At 33.7% G+C, this 15,081-nt stretch overlaps 1 protein-coding gene across 2 annotated transcripts; it reads left to right on the top strand.

Annotated features, from left to right (window-relative positions):
* Positions 1-231: 231 nt before the first annotated feature.
* LOC106457599 (MAM and LDL-receptor class A domain-containing protein 1-like) lies at positions 232-14,564 on the top strand. Of its 2 annotated transcripts, none has more exons than XM_013917035.2 (6): positions 232-464; positions 3,278-3,530; positions 4,946-5,152; positions 8,043-8,207; positions 9,488-9,762; positions 14,342-14,564. In XM_013917035.2, exons 1-6 carry the CDS (start codon positions 393-395, stop codon positions 14,483-14,485), a joined length of 1,116 nt encoding a protein of 371 aa, XP_013772489.1. In that variant the 5' UTR covers positions 232-392; the 3' UTR covers positions 14,486-14,564. The 2 variants fall into 2 exon arrangements, with proteins under 2 accessions (XP_013772489.1, XP_013772490.1); XM_013917036.2 differs by having other exon boundaries at positions 9,488-9,716; positions 14,342-14,554.
* Positions 14,565-15,081: the final 517 nt, after the last annotated feature.

The raw sequence follows: 15,081 nt of genomic DNA, 5'->3' as shown, positions 1-15,081 counted from the left end.
GTTGTTATTGCATCACAAGCAGGAAAAAGCAAATAAGTCCAGTTTTCATTTTCATTGCCTCTTATCCAGGGGATAGAGATAAAACAACCCCCAGTGTTTTGTTTTCACTGCCTCTTAACCAGGAGTAGGAAAAGAAACTAAGTTCCGCTAGCATTGATTGATAAGAAAGGAAAGTCTAGCTGTTCTAAGAAATGATGATAAAATGTGACGCTAAACTCAATACACCAGTAATGACGAGAGTACGTGAACAATGAAATGCATCTGTATAAACATAAACAAGTATACGTGTGTTAGTGTCATCCGGTCAATATTCATGTTATTAACCATTTCTAAAGTCGCTATAAAATCAACGATATTTCGCCAAAAAACGTCTCTTTTTTTCCAGAAAAGCTATGAACAACTTATTGTTTTGGCCGCTAATTTGTTCATGGATTTATTTGCCGTTGTTCACAGCAAAAACTGAGGTACCATATATTTAATCTTCTAGAATATATATATGTCTAGTCATAAGCTATAATAATTAATTGCATTTAAAACGTAATGAAAAAAACTGTGTTAATGTTTGAATAAGAAAGGTATATGTGTTCATTTGATCCCAACAACCGTTATTTAAAGATGTGCTTCTAATATTATTTTACTAATAACACTACTGTCAAAATGGCGACACAGTCTGCGAAACTTAAAAACTTTAGAATGTGTAGTAATGTTAATCTTACTTTACGCTATTCACATGGCACAGCACAGATAGCCCATTGTGTAGCTTTGTGCTTAATAGCAAAAAAAACAAAACAAAACATAACAAACCTTGTCATTTATTTATAATTACATATAATATGTATACATTGAAGTCATGAAATGCATAGATTTTTAATTTTCATTTCTTGCTTATAGTGAAATGCAGTATGAAATGTAATCTAAAAAAGAAAACAATTGTCAGCTTCAGCTAAACATTTTAGCGACAAAAAATATTTAACCGAACAGAAGTGTAGAATATAAAAAAACAGAGGATCCGAGAAGTAATAGAGAGCATGGGTTTGGCTTGTTTATAAATTTTATGTAAGTTAAACAATTGTTTATTATGGATTTCGAACCCGCGACCCACAGATTGCGAGTCGAGCATCGTAACCACCTGGCCATGCCGGGCCTAAGTTAAATAAAGAGATATCTACTAGGTTCACTAATTTTGAACTGATGGAATAAGAAGGAAAACAATTAGCAAACGGCACTCACCGTTAACTCTTACGTTTCTAATCGAACAGTGGGGGTTGACCGGTATTCTTATAATGCACCCATGACCCATGCGGCAACGGGACAGAGCATAGGAAAAAATTCTACATTCTCAAATGACAATTACTTACCCATTTAGAACTTGGATCTCTAACTTTTCCCTGCCAAACACCCATTTTACTTTAAAACAAAGTTAAGTAAAATTTAACCTATCTAGAACCATATGAGAATAAAATAAAACATTTTTCTAGCATCCTGGTTGTGATTTTGGAACAGCCATGTTTTGCCGATAAAGACAACTTGTGGTAAGATCACTCGTGTCCTTCCCGGTATAAGTCTAAACTCTGAAGTACAAGTGGATAAAGTTCACAGAAGCTTCAATGACAGGACCTTATTGTATGTTCACCCCTTTCCCCCTTTTTTTGTGCACAGCCACGCTGGGATATCTACTATGTTCATCGCGGGAATCGAGCCCCGAATTTTAGCTTTGTAAGTCCTTAAATTTACCAATGTCCCACCGGGGGACTGTTTGTTCATATCTGATAAAATGACTTTAAAAAGTATATACTATAGATACGTAAATATTACGAAACACGTAATCAACTATGTTTTCCTGCCGTATTTATTTTAAATGTCCTGTACTAGTGACGTGTTTGAGTTTTGAATTGTTAGCAAGCCAAATCCTGATTTTTCCGAACTGATGAGTATCAAAAGTTTAAGTGTGAAGCTCAAAGAATGATGTTCTAATGAGACTAGTTTTAGCACAGATATATAAAAGAAAAGCTAATTAGGTCAATTAGGTTACTGCTGTTAACTTAATGTGACCAGCAGGAAATCATGCAGCCTTAAGGCTACATGGGAGTGCCCTTGGCTAGCTTGTATTTTATGTATGAATACGTAACGTGACAGTTTTAGCAGGATATATGTTTGTTTGTTTGAATTTCGCGCAAAGCTACACGAGGGCTATCTGCGCTAGCCGTCCCTAGTTTAGCAGAGGGAAGGCAGCTAGTCATCACCACCCACCGCCATCTCTTGGGCTACTCTGTTACTAACAAATAGTGGGATTGACCGTTGCATAATAACGTGTAGTTCATAACACTACAAGAGTTATGCTGAATAGCGTAAGATGCAAAAATACAATATTTCAAAACTACATAATAAAAATCGGATAATGTGAGAAATTGGGTAGATTTGAAAAATATATCTATGAATAACACAAACTTCGATGTTACGTTCACAATAAATTGTAAAATTTATTCACATTTATTTTCGCTCATTATTATCAATTCTTAAGACGAATAATATTTTATAAAATTATATTAATTTCATAATGAAATACAGCTAATTATACTTATTGTGTTTTGCATAAAACTTCTGCAACATTTTTGACTCAATTTTCATTCAGTTTTAATTATATCTTAGGTAAAAACACACAGATAATTGAATGTGAAAACATATGTTTTGAATTTGGTATTGTAGTAGAAACTCATTAAAAAACCTTGATAAAAGTAAGAAATATTGTAGTATTGCTAAATTATTGTGAATTTTCATGTCTAAACTTGATCCCGGAATGCGATTTTCTTTTTTTAAGTGCAAAGCTACACAAAAGGCGATCAGTGCAGTGCCCGCCGCAGAGATCAAATTCCGATTTTTAATTTTTTAAGCCCCCAAACTCACCGTGTTCTGCTCTTAATGACTGAGTGAGACAATCATTATTTTCACGCAAACTATCAGGGACCACGTGATGGTATGAGATTTGGAGAAGCTGATTATCTCCATAGCTTATACGTTTCCTATTATAGTTTGAGATAAAGGTTTCTAAACAGACTAGGATTACGTTAAAAGAATGTTCCTCATGAGCTCAGTTTTAGGTTCCGAAACTGATTTCTCATGAAATCATTTTTCATGAATGATGCCCCTTTTGAGTTTATATTTACTTCAAACTTCAGATGACTCATGTCTTTAAAGATGCCGATTTGGAGTTTCTACAATATTGTAACGTTCACATTAAAAAAAAAAAAACGTATTTAACTTGCATTGTTTGTTTCAGTTTAAGACAAAGATGATTTCGGAACCAGAGCTTGTAATATGGACAGAATGGACCTCGTGGAGCAAGTGCACAGTTACATGTGGGCACGGGCTGCAGTATCGTCGTCGTGAGTGTGTCTCTCATCACTCCCTGGTGAGCACTTCGTTTGGAATTGCCCAATCATTCCAATCATTGCATAACTCTATTAGTAACTGCCCTCAAAAGATGCAGAATCAGCTTCAAAAATGCAGTTATGTTCAGTGTCCTATTTTATGTAAGTTGTAGCTTATACGATGTGAAAATTTTGATGTTTGAATATTTATATAATTAGAGAACATCACATGATCAGTCTTACTGTTATACTTGGGGGATTACGTTAAATATTACTGTTAACTTCTTGAATTTATCATTACCGTTTTCATAAGTTCAATTAATTATATATATTTTAATCTTATTGTTTTTCACGCAAAGCTGCACAATGGTTTGTTTGCGCTCTGTCTACAGAGCAAACAAACCGCTGATTTTAGAGCTCTAAGTCCGTAAACGGACCGCTGACCCACCAGGGGACCTAAACTTCAATACAGTATAAGCTTTATTGTAGCAAACGTTATTGAAGAACTAAATTAATTCTTTGTCGCTATATGAACTGGATTTGGCATTATAATTACTAAACAATATAAAAACTGCTCAGCAATAAAATATGTTACAACATTTTTACAGTTAAGTTCTAGGGACTGAGAATGTTAAAAAAAAGCATGTTTTTATCCGTAACTTTAAAGTGATATTACCAAGTACAAAATTCATTTCTCGTATTGCAATTAGTCTGTAAAAAAAATAGGGTTCTTGAAGTTCAGTTTTTTCTCTCACATTAGTAAGTTGATAGTACCTTAAACACGTCGCATTTGTTTTTCTTTGCCGTGGAAAAACAACTAAATAAAATATATTATATATATTCTATTCGTTAAGTATTAGACTTTCAAATAACCTTTAGCAGCAAATATAGGTACAGATATTTCGAGACTAGTATACGCCTAACTTACTTATAAGCTTATTTGTTAATGTTAAATTTCCTCTAGCTAATCGAATGATAACAAACACGTTAATTCACTGTTTAGCTCAGTAACTGAAGCATAAAACTAAATAACTCACTGACTGGCACTGAACTGATTCACTCATTGATTCAGTGAATACTACACCGAATGACTGACTAATTCACTGATTCTAATATTTATATCGTACTCTTGTTTCTCCGTACTGTAAGAATTACTACGTCATTATTATTACATAATGACGAGCCCTCTCAATCGAACATTTAAATTAAAACATTGAAAAAAACAGTTTTGGCACTATGAAACGGTCAGTGGCCACAAAAGAACGCATGTGAGTATAAAAGAGCATTTTTTGTGGACCTCAAATTAATGGTACCTTTCTTTTAAGCATTCAGTGCTATTATCTAACGCTATTCGATTATATTATTTCATAACCAGCATTAAATAATGTACGTACGTTATTATGCATTACATGTACATTATTATTATTATCAACTTCAAAAATTTAAAGGAAATTAATTCATTGATAAGTCTCCTATGAAATGCAAAATGCTAGTAACACCATAAGTACTTCAAATTCTCTTAGGAGTTAAGATAACTATTTCTTAAGTTTTAATTAATCCATTTTTTGTTATTTTAGTGAAACCTGTTGTATTCTGCCAACCACCTGTCCAAGTTCTTCACGGAGAAATACAGGGAGAAACCAAACCTGTTGTTGGTTCGTACCTTGGGTTTAGCTGTAAGAATGGTTTTAAGCTCATTGGTCCCGACCAAGTTCGCTGTTTGAGGTCCATTGACGGAACTGCAAGATGGAGCGCCCCCATCCCCGCTTGTTTACCCACAAAAGGTATTTTATATTTGAAAAATTAAATAGTTAGAGGTTTTGGGGGAAAACAAGTTGAAATTGGGTAGGAAAGTTTTATTGATAATAATAATCACAAAAACAACCTTGATATTCAGTGTGATTCTTGTCATTAATGAGCTTTCCACAGAAGCAGAAGAAGAATTTCTTAGCAAATGTTATCTGGTCCCCCGGTGGGACAGTGGTAATTCTTCGGACTTATAAGGCTAAAATAAGAGGTCCAATTCTCTCGGTGGACAGAGCATATAGCCCGATGTAGCTTTGTTATAAAACAATACACACACACACAAATGTTACCGGTGCCAACAGAGTTAGAGAGGAGTGTGCTTAGGGATTGGGAATTTTATTTAATTTTTTGTGGGTGTGTATGTGAGGTAAAATCTGGTCTCATTCAAAGAGCATTTGATCTTTCATAATGTAACAAACATCATGAATGAAAGATGTTTTCGTTAACATTATATGTTACTAAAAGATATATTTTGCTAAGAGTTTCTTATCACTACTTCATCTTGTTCTTTTACATTGCTCAACCGGATAGACAGGAAAAAAGAGCTAAGACAGTTCTACACATTCTTAATTTTATAGATATAGTCTCGTGTAAAAAACGTTGATAAACCACGCGAATGACTTCATGAATTAAAAAACAACAACAACGCCATTTCTAAAGTTTCTAGATTAAAGTAGCTTTATAAACCGCGAAAACTAGGCAGACATCACAGTAAACTTATCAACCGTCTGCAAGTTCTACCTGAAATAGTAAAAGTAGGCGAAACTACATTAGCTAGTAGAAACTGGCAATTGTGTGCTGTGATTTAAAACAACCATTCAATTATTATAATAAATTTCTCTGATCAGGAGAACTTCTGAATGTCATAAACATAATACAAATAGACAAGAGAAGCTTTGCAAATTAAAACTATGATACTGGGATTGTAAAACCTTCTACAAGACTAAACGCAATAAATATTAGCTTCTGATCAGACCAACTTCTGTACTTAGAGCGAAACTAAAAATTAATCTGGCAATCAGTACAGCTAATTACTATACTTTATTTACGATATTACGATGTTAACGATATTTTCGGCCGTAATCCTAATAATATTTCATGGGCTTCAGCCAGCTTAGGAGATTTAGGTTAGTCATGTTAGTCTCTTAAGCTAACAATGTAAAACAATCTATATAATAAAAATATATTAATAAACAATTAATAAATATAACAAGTAATGACATTTGATATACTAAATATTATAACTAATAAATAAGTAATATTGTTGAGCTTACTTATGGAATACAGAAACACTAGCTGTCTGCCTGAATTGTTATCGTAGAACGTAACTCTAGTACAATATGCCTATTTTTTTCTCCAGTTATCCCTAGCACGTCTTTTAACCAAAGAAAACTTATTAAGCCATCTCTACTGTCTGGTGTCTGAGGCGAGTGACATCTATGACAATTTATAAGACACGTGTTATAATTCAAACTGTACAAGCTAGTACAACTAAAAATCATTTTCCAGCACTTTAGTACTTTTTTAAACACAGTTGGCATTTACTGTCCCTCTCTGGACAAAAATGATCTCAAATTACATGAATTAATTCCTGAGGTAAGTATAATTTGACATGAACTTAATATTAAACAAGTTTGGATGTTGTATTGGGTGTATATACACGCATGTCCTACTAATTTTCCAGGTCTGTATCTGGTAATAATGGTGTATAAATAAGTTGATTACTTTATATTAAAACGATTTGGTAGCTTTATCACGTTGTTACATTTCATGTCGCCACATCCGGTCGTACTCTATCTGACGGTTATGCTTCTTGAAATCAGCGCTGCATTCTAATTTTCATTGCAAAAGACCCCGACGTAAGACTGTCAGGTCACAAGTACATCACTGTTACTTGCATACTTTCCATAAGTCACAAGAATGCAAATGAATCCATAGGCGATTTGACTGGTATGTTTTCGTATGAAATAGCATAAATACCTATTTCATTCTGCAGTTACTTGAGGTATGTGAAGGTTTATCAGATATTTCATGGAAGTAACTTCTGTACACGTTGTCGTTTTCCAGAAGGAAACTCTTCTTTATTGGGTTACGTACTTTTGCCTGGTACACATGGACAGTTTTTGCAACTAACCTTTGTAATCGTGGATTCTTATGTGTTCCAAAACATTACACTTACATTAAACTTGTTGAAGTTCTCTGTCTGGATGATTGTGGTGCCCCAAGTTGAATGATAATTCTTTTTTTCCAATTCCACTAAGTACAAGGGATAATCCCATCTTCGAAGTTCTAAATTCCTGTTCAGAACACATCCTTATAATGTGAATGCATAAATATTTTGCGTTGGCAAGGGTTGTTATATACTCTTCCTCGAAGCAATAAATTTTCGGTTGTAACGCACTACCTACGGAAACGTCAAACAATGTCGAAATGTAGTACTGATATATTCTGTTCCACCGCGACGTTCTATCGGCGTGTGGTTTTCACATGACTTGCTTATTTGCATATTAAAATATTCTTAGTATAACGTACTTAACTCTCTGTACATTGATTGTCTTAGATAAATACTGAAATTGTTTTGGTATATTTTACGGCGTTCCAACCTTCATGTTGACTTTGACTTAAATCGTTAACTTGATTTCTAAATGCTTATTACTCCAGCTAAAAAGAGGAATAAGAAAATAGTTCAGAGAGAAACTGTATGTGCCGGTGAGTATCAGCATGAGACAAAAGAAGAACATTGCAAATTAAAGAAAACTAAATATGTTGTGAAGAACTTAGAAATAAATTATGGTTAAGTGATATGGCAGGACATTTGTACATACGATTACGAATAATCGTTCAGATAACGAAACTGTTCACTTACAGCTGCACCTGTATTCTGCTCGTTCGATAATGATTGGTGTGACTTACAACAAGAGCAGGAAGACGATTTTGACTGGAAAAGACAGAGAGGCCAGACATCTTCTATGCACACTGGTCCTAAGTCAGATCATACGTCATCGAACTATCCGGGCTCTTTTAGAGGAACAGGTAAATTTTAACTAATTGTTATATATTATTCTCTTTTGTGGGGAAATACATATTTTTAATAGTTGTCATCCAAATATACAACCTACATGAACAGGTAGGTTTTTAGCACTTGTTATATAACCGTCTAAGCTATTTTACAGAAATAAGTTTTGCTACTTCTCATTTAAAAATCCGAAATATTTTATAGGAACAGGTACATTGTCACTACTTAGCTTATTATGGAGGCTCTCTTAGAGAACGATGTAAGTGTTACTATGTGCTATCCAGACTCTTGTTTTTACATAATTATATGATCTGTCATGTCCGAGTGGTTAGCGTGTCGGATTTTGAATCTCAACGTTCATTGTTCGCGTCCTCTTGCAACAAAACTGTACTCCACACTTTGGGGCAATAGGTGCGTTATAACTGTGACGGTCAAATCTCACTTTTTGATTAAAGTAGTCTAAAAGTTGGCGGTGGGTGATTCTGAATAGTTGCTGTCGCTCTAATCTATAAGTTCAAAATTAGAGACGGCGAAAACATATAGTTATCGTGTACCTTTGCGAACATTTTCACTTGGTACACATTAAAATAATTCAACTTTCTTATTCTAATGACGATTCATTACTTTTATGGGTTTTCCAATGACCGTGAGCTTCTTCTTGGTAGTAGAGTTCTTTATTATCAATGTTATTTGAAACAAAACTGACTGTTTCCGGAATACGTTTTTACGAAAGCAGCTGTCAAGAGAATTTGATTTTTTTTTTGTATTTTGTTTAGAATCTTCGCGCAAAGCTACACAATGACTACCTGAGTATAGCCGTCCCTGGTTTTGAGCTGATATACTAGACTGTAGTGGTTCCAAACCTGGGAGCTGTGCCCTCCTTGGGCTCTACAAACATAACAGGGATTTCGTCCGGCTAAGCTCCCTATGAGGTTAGACGACTTCAGTCAATGCAATTTTCTAGTCCGGACAGCTAGTTAACACCACCCACCAAATTTAATGGGATACTCTTTGACCATCACTCAAGTAACGCACCCACGGCCCCAAAGCGCAGAGTGTGTTTTTGTGGTACTGGGACGGTAACCACGAATTCTTGAATTCAAAATCCAACCACACAAGCCATAGCGTAACTCTTCCGTCTAAAGAGAATTCGAGCACTCTAAATACATTTTCTGATTCAGTTAGAAACTTCAAATAGTTATTCTTAGTGAAGCGCATGGAAATAGCATAATTGAAGCTAAAGTAACCTTTTGCTACCAAAGAAAAAAAAATCTTCATTTTTGTTTTGTCACTTTAGGTTATTATATATACACTGAAACATCTACTCCAAGAATCAAAGGCGAGAAAGCACGGCTGATGACACCATGGATAGCACAAACAGAAACAGGGTTCTGTTTGAAATTTTGGTATCATATGTACGGAAGCAGTGTGGGGTCGTTGAGGGTTTTCATACAATTGATCGAAGAGAATGGAGCAGTAGAAGAAACCAAATATTTCGACAAGACAGGAAACCATGGGGATTTTTGGTTAGAAACAGCTTTGAACATTCCTATAAGTAACACTGAAATCAGAGTATGTAGCAATTTATCTACATAAACATTTTACTAATCTAATAAAGATCTTGCCATTGTACATTTAATCAGAAACCAACTTTGACAGTAAAACATTATACAATAATGTTGATTATAAGTCGAACTTTTATGAAACAATATTAAGTTTCATGTTTCTGTTCAACTACAAATATTAAAAGTATTACTAGTATAAAAAGTAAACAAATTTACATGCAGGGATCAGAATAATTTACAAATAAAAAATTGTTCTATGTCTCTTGTATACATTGTTTTCTATAATTGACATTATTGGCAAATGGAAAAAGTGAAACCTGCTCATATAAATACTAGATGGCGTCAAATCAACGAATTTCTTTGATTTTTTGCTAGGTTATACAATGGGCTATCTATATTTTGCTCACCGCGGATATCGAAACCCGATTTTTAGCCTGAAAAGCCCCAGGCTTACCAATGAGCCACCGGGGGCTCACTAATAGGCTACGATTTTTTTCTTACACTTTCACAAGAGTAACTATTAAGACAAAACTTCCGGTAATTTTGTTTTATTATTTCATTGCAAGTATTAGTATTTTAATAATAAGTTGTCAAACAACGATTTGTAAGCATAATGAAGGGATTTATGTTTGGGAGAACAGACTTAATATTTTGATAGAACATTGGTCTGTCTTCTTCTTTATACTTATAAATCGTTGTTTGCGAACTTATTATTATATTAGTGTAATGTGCTTCCATATTCAAGTTTATTTTGAATTTTGATTTAAATGTTGATGTAAGTTCAAGAATTTTGTTTTGAAAAGTATTCGAATTATGTCTTGCATAAAAAAATATTTAAAAATAATAAGTAAAATTGGAAATAATTTGAAATTTAAATAAATATATAGAGAGAATGTATATCGCTGGTCTACGGCCGAACCTGTAGTTGTCAATAGATTTATGCTAGAGGAAATAAAGTCTAATTAAAAAATGAAGACATTTGATAAGACGCTAACCATAGCTTCGGACTTTTTGCAATACACTTATTCTATCTTCAGTGAAATTATTACAATTATACGGTAATCAATAACTAATTCATTTAAAACTCGGTGAACAGGTAAAAAAGAAGTGTACGGATATATAACAAAATACGGAAGTGTAAGGATATAGGATATATATAACGGAAGTAGGAAGTGTAAGGATATAAGATATATGACGGAAGTAGGAAGTGTAAGAATATAGGATATATAACGGAAGTAGGAAGTGTAAGAATATAGGATATATAACGGAAGTAGCAAAATCACAAGTCGTATATGTAGACCGTACGTGACTTAATGACTTAAACCTAAAATTATTCTAAATAACTTCACCACTCAGCCGTTTGTTACGAATAGTTATCATTATAACCCGATGTTTCATTTGTGCTATTTTCGTAAAATATTCTGTAATCTATATTCCCGTATACCACTTCACTGAACATTTGGATAAATTTGTTATTGAAGTTACTATTACATTAGTTAACAAATATATATATAATATTATTTTCATATTTCGCTTAAGGCGGAATAATTGCACTCTAAAATATTCGAAGCATTAGTAAATACAAGTATTTTACGTCTTATCAACAGTCTTCTTTATTATTAGCACCTGTAGTTGTTTCAATGAAACATGATTTATTATATTTTGTGATAACTAAATCAAATTAGGTAAAATTTGCTTTGCAATGAAACAGGAATATAGATGCACTAGATACAAAAATAAATAAATCCTGACCTCAAGAAAAACAAAAACAAATAGTGGATGAAGTTTTGCATTTATTGAATGGTCCAAGTGTTCCGGAACGCCGGATCTTGCCTATTGATTCTATCTGCCCTGAATTTGACTTAGCGTTTGTCTTTTATATAATTTACGAATGCTACTAAAATGCTAAACGATAACGGAAAGGAAACCATTCGGATTCAGAAAGTAATATATTTAGTAAAAGATTCGAATTAACGAATACTTCCGTTACATTTCGCAAAGATTCGAGTTAAAAAGATACCTCCGTTACATTTAGTAAACGGGTCAAATAAACGTACACTTTCGTTATGTTTAGCGAAAATTCGAGTTATAATTTGCCTAAAAACAAAACAAAAATTCTTAAATCTGAGATATAGAATGTCTTTCAAAAATCTAGTAGTTAATGATACTGGAAGTGACACTAGCTAGCATTGAAATAATGCACTAGGGAAATATAACTTTTATTACATTTGTTGTATTAATATCATTAAAGATAAATCCAATGTGATTTGTGTTAGTTTAACTAAGTATAAATGTAGCTACTCAAGATTACCGTATTTGATTCAGGTCATTAGGACGTTGGAGCAATAGGATGTTCAACATTTTTGTCTATAAAGTAAGATTGGTTTGAATTTCGCGAAAAAGCGACACGAGGGTTATCTGCGCTAGCTGTCCCTAATTTAGCAGTGAGAGACTAGAGGGAAAGCAGATAGTCATAACCACACACCGAAAACTCTTGGGTTACTCTTTTGCTAACGAATCGACCGTTACGTTATAACGCCCCCACGGCTGAAAAGGCGAGCACGTTTAGTGGGATGTGTAATCGAACCCGCGACTCGCAAATTGCGAGTCCAGGGCCCTAACCACATGGCCATGCCAGGCCCCATAAAATAAGATCACGTATTTCTTATATTAGGAGTATCAGTTTAGCCTTTGCGTTATCGTTAGGGTCGATGAACACCATTGAATTTTACACGTATTTTTCTAAACTATTTATGCATTAGATTGTTTGTGTGTCCATGATTTTGTTAGTAACAGGATCTTTCATAGAATAAGAGTAAAAAATAGAATAAGAGTATAGTGGTGTAAGTGGTTAAAACAGGTGACCCCCCCAGAGAGCTTTCGACCCCTTTCCGGGGAAATAAAATTATTACTGATTTTTAGTAGAATAAAATCGTTTAAAACGAACGATGTTCGACTTCAATAATTTATTTAGTGTTCCTGTATCACAGTTAGTTTGGTTTAGTTTGCTATGTACAGTTTTGGTCTAACAGTCTTCAGATAGATTCTTATTAACTATTTATTGGTTTAACAATTAGGGAGCGTAAGTTGAAGTTTTAGGCAATTGGCAGGTCCTTATTGTAAGTTGTTTTTTTAATTAAAGTACATAGATAACCAGAAATCGGTAAATGTATTTCCGAAAATTTACCACTATAAATCATTATGTGTAAATTTTAGCAGAGTAAACCTTTACAAAACACCTAGATATAAAATTTTATCATTGTGATTAAATTACGGGCAGAGTGGAAAGCTACAAAATGGATCTTCTGCGCTGTGTCAAATTTTTGAATTGAAAAACTTTCAAACTTATCTCTGTGTCACTTGAGGATAACAGAAAAAAAAAGACTTTTCCTCTATTAAAGGCCTGATTTGTGACTTGGCCTGGTGGTTAGGGCGCCTGACTCGCAATCTGCGAGTTGCGGGATCGAACTCTGGCACCGAACGTGCTCGCTCTTTCAGAAGTCAAGCGCTATAATGTGGCCGTCATTTTCACTGTTCATTGGTATAGAGTAACCCAAGAGTTGGAGATGGGTGGCGTTAACCAGCTGTAATTCATCACTTCAAAATTAGAGACGGCTAATGCAGTTAGCTCTCGAGTAACTTAGAGCACAATTCACCAAAGAAAAAAACAAAATTAAATTTACATAAACATTGATGTAGCTCATAATGCGAGTGATTGAAATGAATCCAGTTCTTATGCTGAAACACTTGATAAGGCTATAGTTGTAACTGTAACTGACGGTTTGGACGTAAAGTGAAAACAACACTGAAACAAATTTTAAAAATATTTTCCGCTATTTATACCTATGTTAATTTTAGTTAAATGTATAGAGTTTAAATGAAAGATTACAAGATCTTATATTCTTTTGAAATTATAAAAGCAATTGTATTTAGATATTATTTATTAATTCATAAAAGCGTGCCATGATTTATAGAACACAAAGTATCTCTGCATCGAAATTAAGTGATTAGAACAGATTAGAATGGTGTATTCTTGAAAAAAGGTGACACGCTCTTCAATGTTGCCCCCCAGTGGCATAGCGTATGTCTACGGACTTACAACGCTAGAAACCGGGTTTCGATACCCGTGGTGGGCAGAGCACAGATAGCCCATTGTGAAGCTTTGTACTTAATTACAAACAAACAGTTAGCTGAATGCATATTATGAGAATAAATATTGCTACGCTTAAAATCAATATTGATGTGGTAGCGTGAGTTGTAGAAGTATCCTACGATAGGGGTCGTTCTTTAGTTCAATTAGTTGAGCAAGAGGATCGAGTTAAGGAGACCTGAAAATTGGATTACCATAAAAACCTGAAGTATGCTACGGAAGATGCACTAATTGGATTACTATAGTTATAATAGCGGACACAATAAATATTGTTATAGTACGGTTTAAAGCTTTATGTTATACGTGTTGTACAAATTAGTTATTTTCAAGTTCAAAGTCAAATCAGTTTGGTAATCTTTAGAAATGAAACTCACATTAATACATACTATCAGTAGTTTATTATTTGTATTTTTGATTTGTTATTTCTTACGTACAGGTGATATTTGAAGGCGTTGTAGGAGCTGACATCTACGGTGATATTGCCCTTGACGACATTTTTCTTGAAGATCATCAGTGCATTGAACGAATTAACTACCAGAAAAGCAAGGGATATCGTAAGATCAATATAAAGAATATGTAACCGTCAGTATATGTATTCTGAAATATTATCAAAAACATTCAGTGCTTTTGGAAAATAAAACCATTTGAACAAAAACGTTTTCTTGGCGAAACGCGTGTAATCTGCTCGTAAATGTTTTCTATGGTGAAATATCCATCATTTTAAATTTTCTAAGATGTTTTTTCAAGTCTATATGTAATACAATATTCAATATTCCTCTACGCCTTTCATTATCAGACATTATAATAAGAACAGCTACAATAAGAACGCCGAAAAGTGGTTCACACACAAAAAACAAACAAACTGGGATTATCAAAAACTGCGGAAAACTGTAATACTTATTTAAATCTTTTAAACATTAATTATTATTATTATTGGGTGTGATAATGAACTTTGAATGAATGTTATATATAAGTGGACCTAAAAGAACAAACAAACAGAATATCAAATGTAGAGAGCAGTGTCGCTCAACGAAGTAGATTTTATACATCTAACAATGACCGGTTTTACCCAAGTAATTTTATCTAAATAGTTTCATAAAAAATTAAAATGTGAATCAAAGTAGTATCTTTAATATATAAAAGTATAGTCAACTTGAATAACGCCCAGCTGAACGT

The sequence above is a fragment of the Limulus polyphemus genome, unplaced genomic scaffold, assembly GCF_000517525.1.
Source record: "Limulus polyphemus unplaced genomic scaffold, Limulus_polyphemus-2.1.2 Scaffold350, whole genome shotgun sequence".
Classification (NCBI taxonomy): Eukaryota; Metazoa; Arthropoda; class Merostomata; order Xiphosura; family Limulidae; genus Limulus; species Limulus polyphemus.
Note: the sequence above shows the minus strand (reverse complement) of the source record. Positions and strands in the feature narration are given on the sequence as shown.